At 35.2% G+C, this 25,260-nt stretch overlaps 1 protein-coding gene across 2 annotated transcripts; it reads right to left on the bottom strand.

Annotated features, from left to right (window-relative positions):
* Positions 1–10,953: 10,953 nt before the first annotated feature.
* LOC113302010 (protein SCAI-like) lies at positions 10,954–15,591 on the bottom strand. 2 transcript variants are annotated; one of them, XM_026550841.1, is made up of 11 exons: positions 15,232–15,591; positions 14,763–15,156; positions 14,123–14,178; positions 13,972–14,023; positions 13,282–13,518; positions 13,086–13,152; positions 12,749–12,976; positions 12,435–12,526; positions 11,824–12,012; positions 11,599–11,735; positions 10,954–11,502 (listed from the first exon to the last, which is right to left on the bottom strand). In XM_026550841.1, exons 1-11 carry the CDS (start codon positions 15,336–15,338, stop codon positions 11,295–11,297), a joined length of 1,767 nt encoding a protein of 588 aa, XP_026406626.1. In that variant the 5' UTR covers positions 15,339–15,591; the 3' UTR covers positions 10,954–11,294. The 2 variants fall into 2 exon arrangements, with proteins under 2 accessions (XP_026406626.1, XP_026406625.1); XM_026550840.1 differs by having other exon boundaries at positions 13,972–14,178.
* Positions 15,592–25,260: the final 9,669 nt, after the last annotated feature.

The raw sequence follows: 25,260 nt of genomic DNA, 5'->3' as shown, positions 1-25,260 counted from the left end.
AATGACAAACCATTCCTATATTCCATTTGACGAATCCTACCTGCCGAGTCGGAGTACTATAATACCATCAACTTAATTTGGATCCGTCCTCATCTTCGGAATATGTTCAATCCTATACTCTGGTATATTCTCTCACTCATGAGACCCTTTCCCGACACAATCCGTCGAGCATACTCTTTTACCCTCAACAGGTAACCCGTGGTCGACTCTAATACCATTTGTAAGGACCTGATCCTCCGCCAATACTGTCCCCGCTTAGTCACTGCGGTTATCCGACTATGTGGAATTTTCAACTGACACTAATGCGGTAATCAATCAGCAGTTTTTTGGGAGGTAGCCCATCCCTAGATTATTCTCTTCCTAGAACGCATAAATTCAGTGATTTTTACCAACTTTGGATCTAACTATGTTGAAAAGGCCACAATTTTAGGAAAGGACAAACCATTACCTATATTCCATTTGGTGAACTCTTCCTACCGAATTGAATTGCGTACATAATATACATGGGAATTTTGAAAAACTAGAACTACATCGTATGTGACTAAAATGGTTGCCATCAGAAATGACTTAACATTTTAAAATATAATAGCTTAAGTGAATGAATTAGCTTTCCATTATGTCATTGAAATAGTAAGAACATGCAATACAATATGTATTGTTGAGTCAATTCTGAGTTTTACTCTTTTCAGACTATTCTTAAAGGGGAAAAAAGCAACAAGGATCTGAACACTGTTAATATCTAAACAATTATTCTCGAGACAAATGAGTTCAGGTGTTGTAATTTTGTTACAACTTACATAGTTCAATGTTTTGGTTCCGCTCGGTTGTTGATGTGGCGCGATAAACCACATATGTATAGTTAGGGATAGTCCCTCATGGAATAAAGAGGAATATATGTGGAGCTTAATAAGCTTGGGCATCTCCATACATAGCACCGAGGCCTTTTAGTTAAATACCTTACACCTCATATCCCAAGGTGGTCAAGTAGGGTTTGGGGTTATGTGGTCGCGCTGAGTAATGTCTGATGGTCCATGAAGATCCTAACAATTGGTATCATAGCCCGTGGTTGGGGAAACTGTCCAAATATAGATGTGGTTGTGGATGTCACCCGTTTTAGGGCGCAAGTGGAATCAGACTAAAGGAGGAGCAGGCAAGGCTCAAAGTTGAATTGGCGCTCAAGGTGGAGTTAGTGTCTCACCCATTAACTCAGGTGGATCGGGGTTCTAGATCGACAAGGAAATGTTGAAGGTTGAACTGGAGCTCAAGGTGGAGTTAGTGTCTCACACATTAACTCTCAAGTAGAGTAGGGTTCTAGGTGGACAAGGAAATGCTCAAGGAGGAGTTAGTGCTTGCTTTCTCATTAAATCAAGGTGGAGTAGGGTTCTAGGGTGCATAGTGACAATAATCATGATCGATGGGTAGCATATACAGATGGTAATCATACGGTGGGTTTGCTTGGACTGGTGAAGTGGTTTAATCTCGCCAAGGTGGAGACTGTTGGAGTATGTAGCGCGATAAACCACATAAGTATAGCTAGGGATAATACCACATGGAAGAAAGAGGAGTACATGTGTAGCTTAATAAGCTTGGGCATCTCCTTACGTAGCACCGAGGCCTTTTAGATTAAAACCGCACACCTCTTATCCCAAGGTGGTCAAGTAGGGACATCATGGGTGCTATGTGGTCGGGCCCATAATAGGTTCCTATGGTCCATGAAGATCCTAACATCGTTCACCAAAAATAAGGAAGATGCAGAAAGGTAATACCATTTCAAAGGATAGATAAGATATCTTTGTAAACTAAAAAACATATCAAATATTTTTTTTTGCGGGGGAAAAAATACGTAAAAATTAATTTCAATATAATTTCATCGCTAGCTTGAGGATACAACTCGAGAAAGGAGAGGCATAGTGTGGGAGGATGTCAAGATGGAAAATGCTAAAAAGGATTTGTGAAGTGAACAATAAAAATATCTACCGGGTTTTCCTTTACTTTTGCAATGATAAGAAGGGTAAAATTGATATTAATACATATTATATTTAATATTTATATGTTGAAAAATGCATAATTAAATAAAAATTAAGGCACGGGTTAATCCCTGGTATAATACAAATAACTACAAGGGTAAGATAAGTACATATATATTACTATTGCGTCCATGTTGTATCATGGACCATCTGACCTCGTTACTTTCAGTTAGGCGTCTTTTATAGTCATGGCGTGTCATGGAACTTGTTATTTTCCGTCGGGAGTCTTCCATAGCTCTTTGGTTGGTGTTTATGGATCATAAGGATTTTTTTAATACCATTTTAACCTTTGCATTCAAAAAATAAAAAATAAATCAAAATCTTTAATTTAAAAAAAACAAATTAATAAAAAAATTCCATCCACTTTTATAACGGTCGTTATCAAATAAAGCGGAATATATTTTGCTCTAGCACTGCTAGATATTTTCACGTCAGTAAACTCTTAGGTTAACCACAGTTATCTTTTCTTCTTCAGTAGTCAACTTTTGGTTGTCATTTTTTTAGTTGCAATATTTTTAGCGAGATACAAGATATTTTTCTGTTTTTAGTTGGATATGGATTATGTAATGAGCATTATACCAATTTCTTCAACTTTCACGAGTAATGAAAGAAGTTGTCTCTCTTTTTGTCTTCTCATCTTCCTCCCCCCTGATCAAAACCATCAGAATCAATACATAAACTTTTATTTTATTCTAAACCATGAATCCATGATCATCAGAGGCAGTTAATAATTATATATCCTAACTTTGTAACATATTTCATGAAAAACTAATACCATAATAAATCTGTAAAATCAAACAAGTTTGAAGAACCACTACCACCAATGTGATGATTAGAATGTTTGCGGTGGTGATGGTGTTTGAGGTACGAATTTGATGATGATGAACTTCTTGCCTCTCCTTTGAAATTCTTACAAAATTCGTACATTGTTTCACCAAACTGATCGGTACCCAGTTACCGTGTCACAAAATCAATGGGTACTTAAGCATTGTTTGACTAAATTAATCAATAACCAACCAGTATTTCAAAAAATTAGTTGGTACCCAAATATTGTCCACCTGAGTACAATAGCAAGATACCGGCAAAAATTTTTATCTTACTTCTCATCACGAACCTTGCAAAGATTGGTATTATTGGATTAGAAAATTAATATTTCGTTGATATTTCGATAACCCCTAAATTTTTTAATGAGTTACGTATTTTCTCCAACGCGGACAATGTGATTCTCGGATATCTGAAAATTTTAAGAGGAGTCCCATGTTTATGGCATTCCTTATCTTTTCTTCTCTGTATTCTTTCTTTTCCTCTTTTCATCTTGTACGAGGCTATAAATCTGAGATTTTATTCGTTTTTTTATGCATTCTCTCTGTAATGGTAGCTAAAGAAACGGTAAAAGAAAAAGTCTACAACCGAAATAAGGAAGAATAACTCTGGTTAGCAAGAGTTTGTTGACGTCAAAAATATCCAAATGTCCGGCGTACATGCTACTAAATCAAATATGATCTAGCAGTGCGAGAGCAAAATATTTTCCAAATAAAACCGATTCTAAAAAACTTAGGTTAAAATATTATTGTTGGACATCGGAAAAAAAAAATCTTAAAATTAATCATAGAAAAAAAGGGTCCATATCGAGCTTGATAACATAAAAGTTATTTTTAAGTTCTCAAAATCATACCAAACAATCAAGATCTAACGATTTCTACGATTCTAGAACTATCCCAAACCGTTGAATAAAGGGAGTCGACTACGGTACAAATAGAAGAATACAATGTGATGATAATTATAGGAATGCCCCTCCCTATGATAAAAGTTAAATGGAAAGACTGATCAAGTAGATCGGTTTTTACCTATTTCCTATCCCCATTTTCCCTAATTCCCATCCCAACTACACAAACCAAAATTTTGGTAACTTTTAAATTGGGTTAACAAAACTCACTCTCTTATTTTCCATTATTAGAGATCAGGCTGGAATATAATTATCAAATCACGAATCCACCAGGTTTGAAGATTGAAGTAGTTTTATTCCCGTAAATAATATGATGGTATGTGGACAGAAAAATAATCCATTAACAAAAATTATTAAAATTAGGGATAATGATTACAACAAAACCTAACTGAATATATGTTTCAATCCCATTTCTCAGTGAATGTATGTTTCCATCGAATCAACAGGAAAGTAAGATAATGAAAGAAAAGATTGATTAATATTGTAGTATCGTTCTTTTAAAGAGAGATTAAAGGTGTTGGGTGCTCTGCAAATCGGGCGAACTTAATGAGTCGAATCAGATAATAATTTTCATTTTTTCTTAAATCTTTTCATCTGATCTTAATGGTTTTATAGTGATTTTACTGTAGTTTGAGTTTTTTTTGTCTTAGTTATGATTAGTTTTAACGAATCTCACTTCTTGTTAGATTGTTTTTATGATTTAGATTGAATTTTTGTATTTTGAAACTCTTCATAGTTTAACTCAGTTCTCTTTTTCTCATTTAGCATTTAAACTTAGCGTATCTTCTAGCTCTTTGATCTTTGATGTTGTTAAAACATTACTACCTTCTTTGCTATCCTGATATGGCTTTCTGATCTCTTCGCAGGTTCCTCTACATTTTCTATGGATTCCTTCCTATAATGGATATTTGTGCTTAGCATTTGCTTGATTCGCAAGAGGATATTGTCACAATGGATATATTGCCTAACACAATTCTACCCCATGCTGCTATATTGCAAAATTATAATATTTCACATTTGAGTTTTTCTCATTATGAGAATCATCATTATCCCCCAAATCAATTTTTTGAAGCCATGAAAAACCAGTTCACCAGCCTGACTTAGCAACCGATCTATTTCCAAAAAATTCAAAAAATAAAACTTCCCCCTAATTTTCCCCATGATTTAAGGAAACATAAATTTTCTTAGGATCTCATGCAGTCGACTGCCAACAGAGTTTATCCTCGCATTTACTCTAAAAATATTCTCTTCTTCTTTAGGAAACAGAATATTAGCATTACCTTTTTTCTAGCAACAAACCTACCTACAAATAAAGAAAAGGTCTGTCATCAGAACAATAATACCAAACCCTAGTAGAAAAAATTTCAGAGATCCAATGGAAGCCGCAAATAACAACACTGTCAATAAAAGCAGTCTTCAAACCATTACTAATAAGATGAAAAACACTTCCATCAGAGGCAAAAGATGTGTTATAGGTTATATGTCTAATATCAATGATGCCGCAACTGTTTGGTCTAGCAGTTTAATTGGACAAACTAATTACAAAGGATGATGAAACTGAAGTTTCTGATATAAAAGAGGAGTTGAATGTACTTTGGAAAAACTACAAGAAGAGAGAAACAAAGATTGTGGGAAGATATTTATTTGTGTTTAAGTTTAACTCTGAAAAGGACATGAAGGATGTTATAAAATAATCACCTTGGAATGTTCAAAATTGTTTGCTTGCTTTGCAAGAATATTCAACAACATTAGCATATGCAGATTATGTGTTCAGAAAACAAGATTGGAGTGTCTAGTTCAAAGGGATGTTGCTAGAACATCATCATGAAGCAGTAGTTAATGAAGCCATTGAAGACTTGGGTAAGAAGATATCCACAAATCCAAAGAATTGCAGGCCACGTTCAGGCAATATGATCACGGCTCGTATTGAAATAGATCTCTCAGAACCATTAAAAAGAGGAGAATGGTGGAACTCGAATCATGAAGAACCTGTCTGGATTACATACCACTGGTTAAAGCAGCCTCATAGCCTATGTAATCAATGTTATATAATTGATCATGATTATAACATTTGTGAAGAAGTTGCTGAATTACTTCGGGAAAGAGCCATGACTGCTGAGGAGTATGAAGAACACAAAGCTAAGAAGTATTCGGGTAGTGTTGTTGCTAACCTAGGAAATGAAGCTAACTGTGTTGTGCATGATGAAGAGTCAATTCCTGATGCAGAAGAAGAAAGAATCACTAGAAAAGCAAGAAACCAAGAAATTCATGACAATGGCTCGAACCCATCTATTCAAGGATCCATATTAGCTGGTCATGGTGGGGCTACTAATGATTTTCCAACAAATTCACATGAAGGAAATATGAAAGGGGTGGAAATTGGAGAAAATGATATGCAATGCAATGGCACAAAGAAGAATCACATGCTTCATCTGGAGGATAATGCAACTGAGGTATTATTATACTCTTCTTTAAACTTTCATTGTTTTACTATAGTCTCTAAATTGCTACTTTACAATCATAATTTTTTCTTCTCGCATAAACACATTTCATATTTCTTATTTAGTTATAGATTACACATTAAACTCATGAGAACCTTAGCATGGAATTATCAAGGCTTTGCCAATAAAACAACTAGAGACCATCTCAAAGATCTCCTTAATATATATGACCCTGATGTTATTTTTATCTCTGAAGCTAAGACAGGTGAGGATAAAATGAAAAAATTAATTAAACAATATGAATTTCCCAATCATAAGCTGATACCTTCAAGAGGGATAGCAGGTGATCTAATTCTTCCATGGAAAGATGGCTTCCATTTTAATGTTGTGAATAAAGATTCTTGGATAATTAACTGTCTAGTACAGAATGATCCCTCAAAACCAGAATGGTTACTTACCTGCATGCATGGGTCTTCATATCCACAACATAAAGAGAAGCAATGGACTTATATAAAAAAATTAAGCCAAAGTATCACACAACCATGGGTAGTTTTGGGTGATTTAAATCTGGTTTTTAATAATGAAGGGAGATTACATGTGAATGGAAGTCTATCTTCTACTTCTAGTTATTCTAATACTTCTCATAATGTGGTTTATTCTTCAAGGGATTCTTCTTATATTAATCTTATATATGAAGCTGGTTTGGAGGACTTGGGTTATACTGGTAGGTCGTTCACTTGGTCAAGCAATATTCATGGCACGGGTATTAGAAGATCAAGACTTGATAGAGCTATAGTCAACAGTGATTGGTTCATTTCATTCCCAGATTCAAAATTTTTGCATCCCCCAATTGGGCTCAGATCACTGTCTAATAATGCTAGATACTTTTTCATTGCATGGTGATAGGAAAAAGAATTGGAAATACTTCCAGTGTTACGAGAAACATGATACCTTGAAAAATGAGATAATTACTGCTTGGGAACAACAGGTAAATGGCTCACATGGTTTTAGACTATCAAGAAAACTTATTACTACAAAGAAATACATCTGAAAATGGAACAGGGAGAAATATGGGGATATACAGAGTAATATATATCTTATTCATCAATAGTTATAATCCTTACAAAAAAATAGGCAACATTCAGACATTAATAATGAAGTACTACATGTGGAAACCAAATAGAGCACTGACATCAAATTCAACATGAGTTTTGAGGTCAAAAAGATAGAGATGAGTATTATCTTCAAATGGACAGAAATACAAAGTATCACCATGCTAATGCAAACAAAAGAAGGGTTAGAAATAATATTTTGGCTTTAAAAAATGGAAATGGAAACTGGTGCACTACTAGGGAGGAACTGGAAAAGCTGTTAACTGATCACTACTGTTTACTTCATACTTCTTCAGAACCTGCAAAAAATAAAGACATCTTGAACTGTATTCCTTCATTAATTACTTCTTCAGAAAACTTGGAGTTAATGAGAATTCCAGAGAATGACGAGATATTTTAAAGCTTTAAAAGACATGAAGCTTTGGAAAGAACCTGGACCAAATGGATTCCCACCTGGTTTCTTTCAACATCACTGAGATATTGTAGGTAATGATGTTATTGAAATGGTGAAACAATTTTCAATATAGGTTATCTTCTTAAAAGTCTGAAAGCTACAAATATTTCACTTATTCCAAAAACAAAAAACAAGCAGTTCCTTTCTGATATAAGGCCTATTGCGCTTTGCAATTCTTCTTATAAAATCATCTAAAAGATCTTATCAATGAGATTGAAAACAATAATGAGAAAAGTGTTATCTCCACTTTAAGCTGCATATGAGGAAGACAAATAACAGATAATATCCATCTTGCTCAAATTTTTCATACAATGAAGAATAAAAAGGAAGTCAACAATTACTTAGCATTGAAACTTGATATGTCTAAAGCCTTTGATAGGCTTGAATGGTCTTTTTTAAAAGATGTTATGCTGAAATTAGGGTTCTGCTCAGATTTTTGCCATCTAATCATGCAATGTGTTAGCACAACTCAGATTTCTATACTTCTGAATGGTTCTCCATGCAAATCATATTTTCCTTCAAGAGGTGTAAGCCAAGGTGACCCTTTGTCACCTTACCTATTTATAATTGTTATGGAGGATTTTTCCAGAAAACTGCTCAAGGATGAACAATCCAAGCAGATTGAAGGTATGAAAATTGCTCCAAATACTCCTTCAATATCTCATTTATTCTTCCCCGATGATTGTTTGTTATTCATTATTGTTGATCTGCATAATGTGAACAATCTACTTAAAATAATTGATGATTTTGGAGTTTCTTCTGGTCAGATGGTGAATTTTAGTAAATCAAGTGTGTACTATAGTGAAAATGTACCACAAAGGTTTTGCAGGTTACTTACTCGAAGATTAAAGGTACCTGGGATGAATTCTAATGAAAGATACCTAGGAATTCCTCTTCTCATTGGAAAGAGCAAGGTTAGTTGCTTCATTGGATAGATTTAAAAACCGTCTTTTCAATTGGAATAATGAGTCTATGTCATAGTGCAACAAATCACTTATGATAAAGACTGTCAATAATACAATTCCAGACTACTCTATGGGTTGTTTACAAATATTGACTGAAATTATTAAACAGATTGACCCTCTGCAGCGAAAATTTTGGTGGGGTTTTCAAGAGCATAATGGTATCTGCATTCCTTCATGGAAAAAACTTGGTTTACATAAAAAATTTGGTGGTCAAGGTTTCAGGGATTTGAAAATTTCAAATCAAGCACTTCTTGTAAGGGTTGTTTGGAGAATGTGCATTAACTCAGAGGAGCAATGGGTAAGAGCTATGGAAGCCAAATATTTTCCTGGTACTCATATACTTCATGCAACTCTCAAGACAAATTATTCATAGGCATGAAGGGGTCTTCAGAAACAAATTCAATTCATAAAGACTCACAGCAGGTGGAGATTAGGAAAAGGGGAAAAATAAGGATCTGGATTAATATATGGATTACTGGTTTAGATCATCCTCCAATACCAAGACAGGGAAATACAGACAGGGAACAATATATTTGGGTACAAGATTTATTCATCCAAGGCAACATGTAATGGAATGTACCTTTATTACATCATTTGTTCGATTCAGATACAGCTGACCTAATAACCAACATGAGAATCCCTAATGTTGTGGAAGATAAGCTTGTCTGGATCCTTACAAGAAATGGGAATTTCACACTGAAGTAGCTTACAATAAACTTCATGAATACAGTATTGGAAATCTACAGATTTCTCAGAAAATAGGTAACTCAAACACATGGTGGAAGCAGTTTTTGATCATAGATACTTGGCCTCGAGTCAAACATTTTTGGTGGAAAGTTCTCTCTGACATTCTGCCAACAAAAATGTGACTCTCTAAAAATTGCAGTTACATAAATTGCTTATGCCCACTTTGCAAGCAATTTGATGAATCTCTTCTGCACGTCTTGTTCTCCTGTCCTTTCTCAAGAGCTGTATGGATGCAAATACCTGGAGGTGCAGCAGTTCTAGCAACAATCCATACTGATGCGACATTGGCGTTTGAAAATTGGTTGAAACAAGCTGCTCAGGCCTCTTCTCATGGATTTAACTTGAATCGTATTATGATAGTCGCTTGGACGATCTGGAACCAGAGATGTGAAACAAATTTTCAGAATACGAAGGCAGATCCCATCGCAACTGCTAAGAGAGCACTAAGTTTTTCCAGTTATATTGATAATCTCAATAACATGCATAAAGTAAACCAAAATAGAATGTCACAAGCCACCAATATAACCCCTGTCTGGAAACCACTAATTAGGCCTTTTTATATTATTAACTGTGATACTTCATTTGATCCTAAAACAGGACTAACTGGAATTGCTCTTATCCTTCGTGACTCTACATGAAAATGGTGTGGAGGAAAATCTAAATGCTATGCAGGAGTAAGAGATTCAGAGAGTGTGGAATGTCTTGCTTTTTCTGATGCAGTCAGCTGGAGTAATGCTTTAAAGATTACGCACGTTATTTTTGAAACTGATCTCAAAAATATAGAGAGCTATATCAACAAAATATCTTCAGGGATTGCTTGGGAGAATGAAGACATCTTGTTGGATGCAATTGATAAGTCAAACACAATTCCTCATTGGATGTGTAATTTCATTCCTAGACAATGTCATAAATCTGCTGATAAATTAGCCAAATATAGCAGGAAAAATGGTGTAACTCAAACCTGGTCTGATCAACCGCCTAGACACGTTGAGCGTCAGTTGTTGTTAGACATTGGAGTTTCCCCAAATTAATAAAATTTCTTTCTTTGCATTAAAAAAAAAATGTAATAGAACAACACAAATGTGCCAGTAATAGAGATGTAACATATAAGGTGTACGTGTGTTGTTGGCATAAGCTATAGAGGTTGGTAATGGTACATAGGTTGGATAGATTTAGAGATTCAAAATCTGGGGTGGGATGGGGTGGGATTTAGGATGAGTTTTGTTTACCTAATTTATTTATTTTTAAAAATTATACAAAATCTAATTTGTGTAGTCGAGATAAGATTTAGGGAAAATGGGATGAGAAATAGGTGAAAAACTTAAACTATGATGAGACAACACCAAAATCGAAGATGATGAAAGAAAGAATTGGGATAAACATAAAAAACCCTAATACTACAGTTGGCAGAGGACCGGGAGAAAATGTGACGATAACTTGAATTTTAAATCAGGGACCAATTTTTCCATTAGAAAAATAAATTCTGGACAAGAACTGACCCGTTACAAAAGTATGGTAATTGGACCTCCGGGTATGTAAATTGATGTGTAGGACTATAGTTTTCACTTAAACATAATGATTTTGGGACCAATCTTTCATCCCTACAAACACCTATACACAGAAATTAAGCTCAACTCCAAGAGTACCCATAACTTTCATATACTTCAGGATTTCTGCACAATTATTTTTCCTGAATGGATGAACACCAAAGATTGTTACCAGCATGTGCTGCACCCTAAGGAAAATGGGGTAAAAACAGGGATAACTCCCTATCAGAATTTACAATAAACACAGAAAAGGGGGAAACAAATGCTTTTATATTTCAAATCCCGTCTTCAGGGGCTGAAATTCCTTCAGTGAATCTGAATTGGTTGGCTACGCCGAAAGTGTGAGCAATTTGTAGAATTGCAGTTTGAGAAGCCTTGGTCATTGGTAGGACGGAATCAGGAAGGTGAGGTAAACAGTCTGGAACGAATTCCTTGTTGAAAGTTGGTGCATAAAGTGCAAGTACAGCTCGGCAAAATGTGAACCTGTTAAGGTTAAGTGTAAGTTAACACTGCAACTCGAATTTCTGTTTTGATCTCTAAAAACCTTGAGATATTAGGCAACTAAAAATAACTCGTTACCTCACAAGAATTCTCCTGAGGAAGGGATCACATAAGATTTGAGCCCAAACTGGATCAAGTGTGTCCGATGTTGCCAAGGTTGATCCCCATGCATTCAATGATAACGTGAGCAACTTATCTGCCTCGTTATACGCAGCCTGATATATATGTCAATGCATATAGACATCTCAGCCACAATGTCAACAAACTTTTTAACACTAGAGAGAGAAATGAAGTTAAAGTTACCATGTCAATATTAGACCCAGAAAGACCAACCAACCGGCAAAATGCTTGAAGAGGGGCAGTTAAGAACATAGTGAACTGATTTCCACTTGAGTGCCCAGAGGAATCAAATGGCACAGTGGTAGCTGGAGATGGAGAAATTGGGGAAAGAAGCAGTGCAGATGGCTCTCCCATTTCTGCCCCTCGCAAAGTCTACATTTATTGGATTCACGTGTCAATATTAGCAACTAAGCAAGACTGAGACATTAATACTAGAATAAATGCAAAGTTAAGTCTTCTTAACTAGGAAAATCAGTTTATCAGGATTGCCAGGAAAGGATGTTTAGGCCTTACCATCTACTTGCTAGAAAAGGCAAAGTAATGCTCAGTTATTTCTTTAATGATAAGAAATTCTTAACTCGAGCATCCTTAACTTTATATTCATGTCAAAATTATTGTTTGTGGAGCTAATTTATAAGTTATAACTCACAGCCTACGCCTTCATTTTAATTTAATTGGTCACAGATACTTGTGATGCACAAAAGTCTATACTTACTATACTATGATAATACTTTTAAGCACAAGATCACAAGAAAGATAACATCGACCGCTCATATTAGAGTTGACAAACCTGCCTTGAAAGAGTGACTGCTATCGCTGTCAATAATTAAAAAAAGAGGCCTTCTTGTGAAAGGAATTAAGTCAGATGGGCATATGCAGTTTGAACCTGAAAAAGATGGCTTAGGTTTCAAAAATAAAACATTTATATAGAGCTCTTGAAGAAAAAAATGTGAGAAGTAGTAAGACACACAAATCATATAAGCTGACAAACAGTACCTAATCTGCAGAATTCTATTTTTATTTCCCTTGTTGATGATTCCCCAATATTAACATCTACAAGTTAAAAAGGTGCAATAAGGGATATCTTATCCCTGAGAGGAGACAATACCTCCAGTTCCACGAGAACCCATCCATAGGCAACCTGGATGATTGTGTTTGTTATTGTCATTGCGTTGACTATAAGAGTGGGTTGGAATGTTGTGCTGAGAGATTGATGTAGAACTGCACTGTATATCAGAGGCCATGTCATGAGATTGGAAATTCTTCACAGTGCTTTCAGAAGCATTCTCAATAGCTCCGGCGCTTAGTGGTGAAGAAACACCATGTCCACGTTTTCCTGTAGAGTTTCCAGTGACACAGAGATGCCAACATCGTAAGCAGAACGTAGATAAGACTGAATAAAAAATAGGAGATGGGAGAAACCACATTAAAGTAAATCATTTAACCTGATGCTGATAGATAGATCAAAAGGATGCCATCAGGAGGAAGGTCCTCGATTATTGTAGCCAGGACCTGTCCAAAGGAAAATACGTCAAAAGTGACGGGCGCTTTGTAGAGCTAACATCAGTAATCCAAAAAGATAACAGCAATAATCTTAAAAATAAATACAAATTACAGAACATGGCAGACTGCCAGACTCACAGCAATAAAATGTGTAACTGCAGGATGATACAGGATCGCTTTCCGTGGATTTGGTGGCAACAGTGGATCTGTAATGTCTTGTGAGTAGTTAGGACGGTTAGAACCTTGTCCATTTTGACCGCTGCTGATGCCATTCCCTCCAGTAGATGCCCCTGGCTGGTAGAAGGACCCACTAGGTTCCCACTCAAGACACTGAAGCATCCTGAAAGTATCCAACGTGAGTTCGGTGAACTTGACCTGAAGTAAGTCAGACGAATTGCATAAAAAAGGAAAAAGGTCAGCAATATGAATCCATTTAAGTAAATAACGTGAGTAATCTAAGTATTATTGAAAGAAAAGTTCAAGTTAGAGCAAAAAAATTAAAATGAAATGGAATAAAATAATATGATCATACTGATGATATCAGTGAAGACTGTGTGACGTCACCTTATGGGGATAAAGTAGTTACCCTACAGCGCAACCCACTTCACGAGCTACTGTTTTCACCTAAGGTGATTCACTGGCTGAAGGCAGTATCATCTTTTGCCTTATAACTAACTACGGAATCCAAATTCTGTACTTATGTGATATACTTAACCAGATAAAACTAATAATGAAGAAACAAGTGCAAACAATCAATATAATCACACAAAATAAATCATTCATAATGCTGAAGAAATTCAGCAAAATATATGTCAGATAAGTTCTTACCTCGTTATGATGGTAGCTGCTAACTATTGCTTCTCGTAGTCTGAGATTTCGTCTACCTTCCCATGAAGTTACATGTGGTAAAGAATCAGGATTTGGATCAAGGATCATACTGTATCTTAAAGGCCTGATATTCAAAAATGGCATATCATACTTTAAAAACCTAGCAATTTCGTGAAGCACCTGCCTCCACTCTTTGAAGTCAGATTCCTGGAAACACAATCACACCAATATCATCATCAGTCCTGATCATAAATACACACCCTGGTATAGAAATGTTTAACCAGAATTCATATATACTATAGGAGCAAGCAGTATGACTTTGAGAAATGGTTATGGAATCATCAAAATATGATTATATACAGTAACATATTCCTTCCTGCATTTTATCCATACTGTAAACGTAAAACAACAGTCAGCCTGTGTATGGAGAGATCTCTCGTTATCCCTAACCACTATCTCTCTAACTAATCAAATTTTCCCTTTGCACGCAGACTGCAGCATACTTTGAGCTTTGGACCATTGGGTCCGATTCCCAGTGGCCTCACATAGTACCATCACCGCATGCTTTAACATTTCAGAAGTATTTCACTATGCATGGTTTCATCAGAGGCAAGGAGTTTTACGATCATTTAGAAACAAAATGAGGAGCTTATAACTAAGCTGATTGTCAGTACATATAGACACTCAACAACAGCACAGATATGAACAACCATCTATACTCTACTTGCGAAATGAATATTCAAAAGCAGTAAATTTGAAAGGATTTAAGAATTTAAAGATAAAATGATTACCTGAAAAGTTCTTTTGCACTCCTCAACCAATAATTTAAGCTGATTAACAAGATGACTAACCATCTCCCTCCGATTCAAAACCAAAGAAACAATCAAAAACCTAGCTAAACATCTGAATTGTTTATTAACTAAATTAGTATCCTGCGATGACAATGGTCCATCTTTAAAATATTCTCTACTCACAATAGCTTCATAAAAAATATATGACTCAGATAAATAATTAGCTTCACTTGATCGAAGATATTGTCCATAATATAACTGAGCTATCCGAGAAGCTATTTCTCCTATTTCCCATCTTTTCAATCCTGCTTCAACTAGTTTTTGCCTATTCTCCTGTTGAAATTTCCATAGTTGTGTATATACTTTGAATACTTTGTGAAAATATGAATCATACCTAGAAACAACAAGATTCAAACTTTTAATACACAATTCAAAAAAAAAAAAAAAAAAAAAAAGGGTTTTACTTTACCTGGTTCCACCATAGAAAGGTAAATCTCTAATCATAGAGAATTTTCTATCAGCTTTATCAACTAGTGCCCAGTACACTTCACTAATTGGAATGTTGTTTTGCGCCATTAAAATTGATTTTTTTCCCGATGAAAAATGAATTTTTAATTGCCGAGAAAATTGTCTTAGGGTTAGATTGACTGGAACTGGAATAACTCAGTTCGAACTACCACGGACGATCTACTGAAATGGAGTGTTTTGTGATTTATGGAGTTGGATTGGACAAGGAAAGTATGAGAAATATTGGATTCGGTGTCAAATTACAAATAATCGAGTTTCTTTTTCTTGAAATAGCGGATCCGCATGACCGAGTTAACCCTTTTCTCTTAAACGTGATGAAGGGTATCCACACACCACACACCGTTCTCGCCCCCGCTTTCAGTTTCTAACCGGTCCATAATTTGACTAATTCCCGAATGTTTGACCTCTTGGAACACAACCAATGTGGTTAATTTCGACCGAAATGACCGAGATTCCGCAGGAAATTCCAATTTCGGCGTTTAACGAATATTTAAGTTTGCCGAGACGGAATTTGGCAGGAGTTGTTCGGAATTTTTGGTTGAATTTCGGATGACTCTTCTGGAATTGATCAGAAATCTCGGCTGAAGCATTTGAAATTGATATGGATTTTGGTTTTTTACTATTTCAAATGACGATTTGTTATTTTTTTTAATAAAAATTGATGGTATTTTATTATATTTATGTGTGAAAAATGTTTGATATACATATTATAGGTATAAAATTCAAAAACGAAATTTCGGTAGTTACTCTGAGATTTCAACCGAGAATCTTTCTGAGATAAAATTGTCCCAATGTCTAGGTCCCGACCGAGATAGACCGAAATCAGGAATTGACTACATTGAACACAACAAACAATTTCCTAATGTCAAACTTTTTGGTAGACCAGCCAAAGGAAAATGTATTGTTAATCACTCTAAATGGATTCCAGCAGTGGATAGGAATAATAAGATTTTCCACTTTGTCTATCCAATAGAAAAGGAGAAAGAATTACATATCTGCTTTAAAACGGGATAATGATGGGTGGACAACTAATGAGGAGGTGGTTGCTCAAGATCCCACTTTTCACTTCAAAATGATGTTTCAACAAGACCCAAACATCCCATCTGCACCAGATTTTTTTCCTGTTAACAACAACATCTCTGCTGAAGAAATGGAGAAGTTATAGAGAGTGCCCACTGAAGAGGATATCTACAATACTCTCAATCACATTGGCGATCTGAGAGCCCCTGGACCCGACAGCTATCCGACTATCTTTTTTTCCAGAAGATGCTGGATATAGTTGGAAATGAGGTAACCTCTCTCATAAAAAATTGTTTTACTTCTGGTACTCTTCAAAAAGGCGTGAACCACATCAACTTAGTTCTCATCTCAAAATGTAAACACCCTAGCGCTCCAGTAGACTTTAGACCCATTGCTCTATGCAATGTGTTGTATAAAATTGTTACTAAACTGATTGCTAAGAGAATTGGGCCTCTCGTGGATAAAATGGTAGCTAAAAACCAATCTGCCATCATCCCGGAAGGTATTGTGAAGGAGCATGTCCACGCCATGAAGTACTCTCACTCTTTCATAGGCCCTTTTGCACTCAAACTTGACATAAGTAAAGCTTATGACATAATGATTGAAACTTTCTCAGACATATACTCATGTGAGTGAGTATAAATGGACCTTTGCTAATTCTTAACATGAGTTGTGCCAGTTTTGCATCGTTTCCTGTCCTAGTGAATGGGTATCCGGAAGACTTCTTCCATGCTAAAAGAGGGATTAGGCAAGGTTTACCCCTCCCCCTTATTTATTTATTTTACTTTCCAGGGTTTGTCTTGGCTTATGAAAAAATGGAAGAGGCCAATTTGTATAACGACTATAAAATTAACAAATTTGCACCTGTTGTTAGCCACCTTATGTTTGTGGATGATCGTATGTTCTTTGGGGTCCTTAATAAAAAGACCATCAACACTCTGCAAGATATATTATTTATCTACTCAAGTTGGTCTGGGTAGAAAACAAATTTCCAAAAGTTTTCCATTCATTTCAGCAAAGGTGTCAACTTAGAGGATCAAATAAATTATGTTGATATGCTCGGCCTCAAGATCATGCATGGGAATGAAAAATACCTTGGTGTTTATCTTCTTAAATTCGACAAGGTTTCTGCTTCTTTCAATTTTTTGGAGGACAAAATAGAGACCAAGATGACTGGATGGAAAAGGCAAGTTTTCTAAATTACGCAGGATGAATAATGTTTATTCAAGGTATGTTGGCCCTCGTCTCTCACTATTACATATGGCTACTTGCTTAAATCCTGAGAAAGTGTTGGCTAACATGACAGAATTATAAGTTTTTTTGGTGGGGTCACAATACGGATCAACAGAAGTAACACTTCATTTTCTGGAATAAACTCAATCTTCACAAAGAAAATGGTGGTTTAGGACTGGGAAACTTAGATGATATTAATAAGGCACAAATAAGCAAACTGGTGTGGAGGTTCTTATCTTAAAAGATGGCATGTGGACTATTATCCTAGAAGCTAAATATCTTAAAGGTAACAGTGTTTGGAGATGCAAACGACCCAATTTATGTTCATAAACATGGAGTGATATGTTGTCCATTAAACACCTCATGAACCTAAACCTGTCCAAACCGGCGGATCCATTCAGAATACTACTAAAGGGGGAGTCTAATTGATACTCAAAGAAATAGTTAGAATATGGATCTTATGCATTCTCAGTTATTTTACATGGAAAATCAGTGCATCAAATACATTCCTAAAGAGCTAGGCGAAGGCAAGATTTTGTGGATTCTCAACAAGAAAGGCATATTCACTACTAAAGTTGTCACAAGCTCCTAAGTGATAATTGAGGTACAAGCTCGACTGACCCTAACAACTTTTTTGAGTGGAAAAGGTTTTGGAATGTCAAAGTTATTCCTCCAAAAGTGCAGTTCTTTATCTGGAGACTCTTTCATAATGGGCTAGAAGTACTTATTAAGATTGGTAAATTTATCATCAACTTCGACAAAACTTGCATAATGTGTGGTGAAGCTGATGAGACTACTAATCACTTATTCTTTAATTTCCCCATAATCCAAGCCTTTTTGTTTGCGTTTTCTCTGGGAAGCAAAACTCATGAGCTTAACATTCAAAACGTTAACAATATGTTGCTCAAGCTATTATATTTAAAAGACAGGGGATTTAGCTTGAACAAGTGTGATGCCTTCTTTGGTGCTGCTGGAAAAATAGAAACAAACTCGTGTTTCAAGGAATTAAGCTTTACATCCCAACCATCATCCATGAAGTTGGCAGCATGTTTGGGAAGTTTGTTCAAGCTCTAAACAGGGATTTGTTTGCCCCACTTGGAAACCACCCTGAAAATGGGATTGCCAAGCTTAATGTTGATGTTGGGTGTCAAGATGGAGACAATGTGTTACTGAAGTTGTGGATAGAAACGGTTCCAAAAGTTTCGCAAGTTGCGCCACTATACATTTCAGAGAAGATAATCCTTTGACGGTGTAAATCATGGTCTTTTTTCATGGCACACAGTTTGCTTTGGACAATCATTTGAATAGATATGTTATTGAAGGTGATGCCCAGCTATTAGTTGTTGTTATAAAGGACCATTCCAAGATCCACACTGGCAGCACAGTCCAATCCTAGATGATCGAAATAGACTCATTACTAATTTTGCAAGTACATATTTATGTTTCATCAAACAAGAGTATAGTGACGTTGCTTATTTTTTGGCTTAATATGCACTCACCAACAAGGTTTCAAGTTGTTGAATATCTTCTCCTCCCTCTTGCATCGTGGATGTTTTGGCAACTGAGATGGCTTCTTAGTTCTTCGTTTTTCCTTGTAACCCATCAAAAGAAAAATATATATTTATGAGGTGTAATCTTAACCATCTGATGCTTGTAAGTGACTTACTTGTCATCCTGGAAGATATTGTTTATCAGGTCTCTAAGGCCATCTTCTATGGTAATGGGCAAAAGTTTTTTTTTACTTCAGTGCACATGAATGATCAAACCGGTTTTTCCACTATGAAAACAGAGGTTAAAATGAACAAAAATGAATGGTGGTCCTATCTGTTACATCTGGCTTCACTAGATATACACTAACAAACAAAATCAATTAATATAATATATCAGAATCATTAAAGTTTATTATATACACAATAGAAAATCCATTAATTAATACTGAATTATTTAATAAACTCCCTTAAATAATATTTTTAACCAGTCCCGAGTTAGGGACAACGTGCCAAATTAATAGTTCGCTAAAATTATAAAATAATATATTTTTGATTACATATGTAGACCCGACCGATATGAAAAATAAATTAATAATTCAATATATATATATATAGTGAATTATATATATTTTTTGATTACAAATAATATTAATAATTCTCTAGTTACCAATAATATATTTTTGATTACAAATCGGGCTGAGTCATGCTCTGCAAATCAGACAATTAACTCAGTGCAAAATTTCTTCTTCATTCTTCGTTTTTTCGAGGTCAACTTCATTAATTTCATGTGTTTTCTTCGATTTTCAGTATAGTTTTAATCATTTTTCATGATTAACAATCATTAAGTCATGGGTTTCATAGATTCTAGCCTATAAACCGCCTGTACTAATGATTTTCATTTAGGAAAAGTACAACCTAATTCATGAATGTCTTCACCCAAAGTTCCTTCAACAGACCTGCCTGATGATTTGTTTGAAGAAGCTATTAATCCATGGAAATTTTTGCTCATAGGAAGATTGAATTTACAATACATTAAATTTGTTGATGTTGCTGTTATTCTAAGACAACAATGGAAGTTAAAGGGTGATTGTAAACTTATTCCATTGGGAAGAGGTTTCTTCACCATTAAGCTGGATAATGAGTTTGATTGTAGCACTATCAAAGCTGGTCAATGGGAAGTTCTAAATCAGGTTCTACAAGTAAGAAATTGGAGTTCAAATTTTAGACCATCTAATCAGCGTACTTCTAAGGCTCAAGTTTGGGTTCGTTTTCCTAGTTTGGGTCTAGAATTCTGGAAGGAGAATATATTATTTAGAATTTGTAAAGAGATTGGGACACCTATCAAAATTGATGATGCTACTGCAAAGTGTGAATCTGGGTATTATGCAAATGTATTGGTTGAGATGGATTTCGCTCAGCCAATTCCTAACAAAATCTGGATTAATACAAAGTATGGTGGTCTTTTTCAGGATATTTCTATTCCGATTCTTCCTAAATACTTTCATCATTGCAAAATTATTGGTCATGCAACTGCTGATTGTAGAACTCAACAATCTAAAAGTAATGCTGAAGGCAGTGGTACACAAAGGAACAACAGAAATATAGAAGAGCATCAAACCCCCTTTGACATCTGTGACAGATCAGAGGTTGAAAGTTCTCCTTCAAAATTACAAGCTAGCACTTCTAATTCGTCTCCTCAGCAACATTTAGAGCAAGACTCTCTAGTTACCAATATTATAACTCCAGTTACAAAGTGTAACTCCAATTCTGTCAATTCTGGTTTGGTAGGAGGAAGATTTAATGTTTTGAATTCTGAAGATCATAAGGAAAAGGAGAATATAAATCAAGAACAATTGGCTGTTGAAATACCTACTCAACAATTAATTCAAATTATTGAGGTCTGAACTTGAAGGCAGTGTTATTAAATTTATTGATGCTGGTACAGGGCAGGTAACTCTTGAATATGTTCCTTTTTACTTTTTGGTCATCAGTAGTTAAAACTTCTGCAGGAAAAAATATTTCCAAGTCAAACTATGATAATCCTAATTTGGGCAATAGTTCAAATGAACAGGCTATTCCTGGTTCAAAGAATGTTAATGAGGTTATTAAAAATGTAATTCCTGGAAATAACTCTGGTGGAAAGATAGTTAATCCAGTTCCTCATAAGTATACTTTTAGGAAAAATAATGGTAAGGGAGGTCCAAAAAACCTCCATTCCAAACCATGAAAATTCTATTTTGGAATCTTGAGGGGCTTAGAAGACTTAGGGCTCAACAAAAATTACATTCTTTAGTTAATAAATTTAATCAATCATTAGTGTGGATTGCTAAACCAAAAAGTAAGTGTTCTTCCTCCTTTTGTAGTAAACTGAATTTACCTGGTATGCAATATATGGTAATTCACAATGAAACAAGTAATCATAATAGTAATATCTGGTTATTCTGGAGTAGATCAATTGCTACTCCTCAGGTTGTTTCTATTACAAGTTAGATGATTATAGTGGTTATGGGTGATATGCTGGTATCTGGTGTTCATGCCCATGTTAATGTGGTCCAAAGAAGGTATTTATGGGATGAAATGGTAGCAATTAGTGAATTCAAAAAACCTTGGGCTGTGTTAGGTGATTTTTATGCAATTTTGTCTATTGAAGAAAAAATAGGTGGTGAATCTCCTTCAAGAAGATCTATGATTGATTTTAATGATTGTCTGAATGCTTGTGAATTAATGCAAGCTCCTAAGATTGGTCTGGATTTCTCTTGGTCTAATTGTCAACAAGGTATCAAAAGAATTTTATGTAATCTTGATAGAGTTGTCTTCAGTATGGAATGGCTGCAAATCCATAGTGATTGGGGATACAAGGTGGGTCTCAGAATTGCTTCTGATCATGCTCCTTTGTTAGGTGGTTGTGCAAGTGTTCCAAGGCCAAAAAATGTCCCTTTAAGGTTTCAAAAAATGTGGCTAGAGCATCCTACTTTCATGAAGGTGGTACAAGGTAGTTGGGAACAAGAGATACATGGTGATGCTGCTTTCATCTTTATGAAAAAACTTAAAAATTTCAAACAGATTCTCAGAATATGAAACTGGCAGGTGTTTGGGGATGTTAAAGTTAAACTTCAAGAAGCAGAGAAAAATGTTAAGGAAAAGATGATACATTCAGACTCTAATCCTCATGATGAACAAGCACTGCATGATCTGATAATTGCTCAAAATGAACTTAACTCAAGAGAAGTGCAATACAGTACTATGCTGCAGCAAAAATCCAGAATTAAGTGGGCAACGGAAGGTTCTTCAAACTCTAATTTCTTTCATTCAAATATTAAGATTAGGCATACAAAAAATGCCATATGTGAATTGGAGGAATAAGATGGGACTTTGGTATCTGATCAAGCAAGAATTACTGACATCTTAGTAAATTTTTTTGAACATAGATTTAAAGCTCAAAATGTGGTTGTTAATGACTCTATTCTTGATGTCATTCCAACAATCATTATTGAATCTGATCAGTTTATGCTTGAAATTATCCCTGAAGCAGAGGAGATCAAGGCTGTAGTTTTTGGAATGGATGGAGATAGTGCACCAGGGCCTGATAGCTTTTCAGGAATGTTTTACAAAGCTTGTTGGGATATTATTCAACATGATTTCATTAAAGCTATTCAATATTGCTGGAGCAGGAAGTACATTCCTAAAGGTTTAAATTCTAGCTTCTTAACCCTTTTGCCCAAAATTCAGGGAGCAAAAAACCAAATCAATTCAGACCAATTGGCCTTAGCAACTTCAGTTTCAAGGTATTCACTAAAATCATTTCTTTAAGGATGGCCAGTCTATACATAAATTATTTTTCCACAACAAGTTGCTTACATCAAAGGCAGAAGTATTCATGAACAAATTATCTTAGCTTCTGAATTAGTTAATGAGATGAAGAAAAAAAAAGAGGAGGAAATTTTATCTTGAAACTTGATATTTCTCAAGCATATGACTCTATGAACTGGGATTTTCTATTTAAAGTGCTTCTAAAATATGGTTTCTCTGAGAATTGGTGTCAGTGATTGAAAGTGTTGTTATCATCTGCCAAAATATCTGTTATGGTCAATGGTGGACCAAATGGCTTCTTATTAATGCAAATAGGACTCAAACAAGGAGATCCTTTATCTCCAATTTTGTTTGTTTTAATGGAGGAAGTGCTAAGCAAAAATCTTACTAAGTTGGTGGAAACAAACAAGTTGCAGCCAATGGTGACAAGAAATGGTATTGCTCCTACACACTTACTTTTTGCTGATAACATATTCCTGTTTAGAAATGGTTCAAAAAAAACATTTTAAATCTCTTGCATCTTCTTGATGATTACCAAAGTTTCTCTGGTCAAAGTATTAATAAAGCTAAAAGTAAGTGTTTTATTGATGGATGCTCTAATGTAAGAAAAGCTCAGATTGCAAACATTTTACAAATGGATTTCACTTCATTCCCATATAAATATTTAGGAGTCACTATTCATCGGAGGAGAGTCAAAACTGCTACTTTATGGCCAATGGTTGAAAAGATGCAAGAATATCTTGCAGTCTGGAAAGGGAAACTTCTGTCTTTTCATGACAGATTGATCTTGATCAAGCATGTTCTTAGCAGTATTCCTATATACAATATGGTTGTATATAAATGACCATCTTCCATTATTAAGGAATGGGAAAAAGTTATGAGGAACTTTCTATGGTCAGGAGATGCAGAAGTTAAAAAATCTAAAACTATTTCTTGGAGAAGGGTATGTACTCCTTTTGCTGAAGGAGGCTTGGGAATTAGAAGACTTTCAGAAACTAACAAAGCATTATTAATGAAAATGATGTGGAAGCTCACTAGTTCTAATGAAGACTGGTCTTTATTTCTTATAGCCAAGTTTAAACACAAAAATGGACAATGGACTGATCAATGTAAGCTTTCTTATGTGTGGCCTGGTTTAAAATGGGCTTGGCATTCCCTTAAGAGTGATGCCATATGGATTATAGGCAATGGTGAATATACTTCAGTTTGGTTTGATTTATGAAATGGTGAAATTCCTTTAATTGATAAAATTGGTTTTACTGAGTATGTAAATTCCAATATACAGATGAAGGTTAAAGATTTAATGCAGGGTAATGAGTGGATTATTCCCAGTGAACTACAAAATTTTCTTCACTATCCATTACCACATATAACTGGTACTCAAGATGAAATGGTTTGGAGTGGTGATATGAAAGGAATTTTTTCTACTCCAGCATCAGTTAACAAGATAAGACATAGGAAATCAACTCTCCGTTGGCCTTCTTATATATGGAAACCTTTCATTCACCCTGGTATTTCAAGCAACATATGGAAGATACAGCAAGGAGTCTTTGTGGATGATCAACTCAAAATTCAACAGGGTTATTCAATGGTGTCAATGTGTTGTGTTTGTAAACAAGATCAAGACAGTATGCTTCATCTTTTGTGGTCCTGCAGTTTTAGTATAAAGATCTGGCAATGTCTAGGTAACATCTTTCACTTCTCTATTCCTTCCTCTTTTGAAGATGTGATTCATTGTGCAAAAAATCATAGTCCCATAGTTAAGCAAATATGGTTGACATCATCTTTTGCTACTATGAGAGAACTACGGTTCCTTAAGAATAAAATCTTTTTTGATAATGCTAAGCCAAATGAGAATGCAGTTAAGAGTAAAATATTAAGCTTAGTTCATTATGGAGGTTATAGAATGAAAGCTACAAGATGGACTCATGACTATGATTCTCAGATTCTTGAATTCTTTAAGTTAGGCAACATGGGAAGTAAATTCACTACAATTAGAGAATGTGTTTGGCTGTTACCTCCAAGAGGAGTTATTTTGTTTTGTTGTAACTGAACTGCATTAGGGGATCCAGGTTTGGCAGGGTTTGGTATTATTGCCAGAGATCATAATGGTGAAGTCATTGGTACCATTTCAGGGGGTCTGAGAATTTCTTCCAGTTATATAGCTAAATCTTTCTCAGCAATATGGGATATTGAATGGGCAAATAAACTTAAATGTGATAAGATTATCATCAGAGCAGATTCAAATTCAGTGGTAACAGACTTTCATAAAGGTACAGTACCGTGGTGCTTCAAGACTAGGTGGATCAAGGCTAAAAGCAACTTAAATCAACTGTGTTATGAATATTGTTACAAGGAAACTAACTTTTCATCTGAAAGTTTAGCCAAGAAGGGAGCTCAAATGCACATGGGTCAAG

This window comes from Papaver somniferum, chromosome 8 (genome assembly GCF_003573695.1).
Source record: "Papaver somniferum cultivar HN1 chromosome 8, ASM357369v1, whole genome shotgun sequence".
Taxonomy (NCBI): domain Eukaryota; kingdom Viridiplantae; phylum Streptophyta; class Magnoliopsida; order Ranunculales; family Papaveraceae; genus Papaver; species Papaver somniferum.
This window is presented reverse-complemented; position numbering and strand designations above follow the sequence as displayed.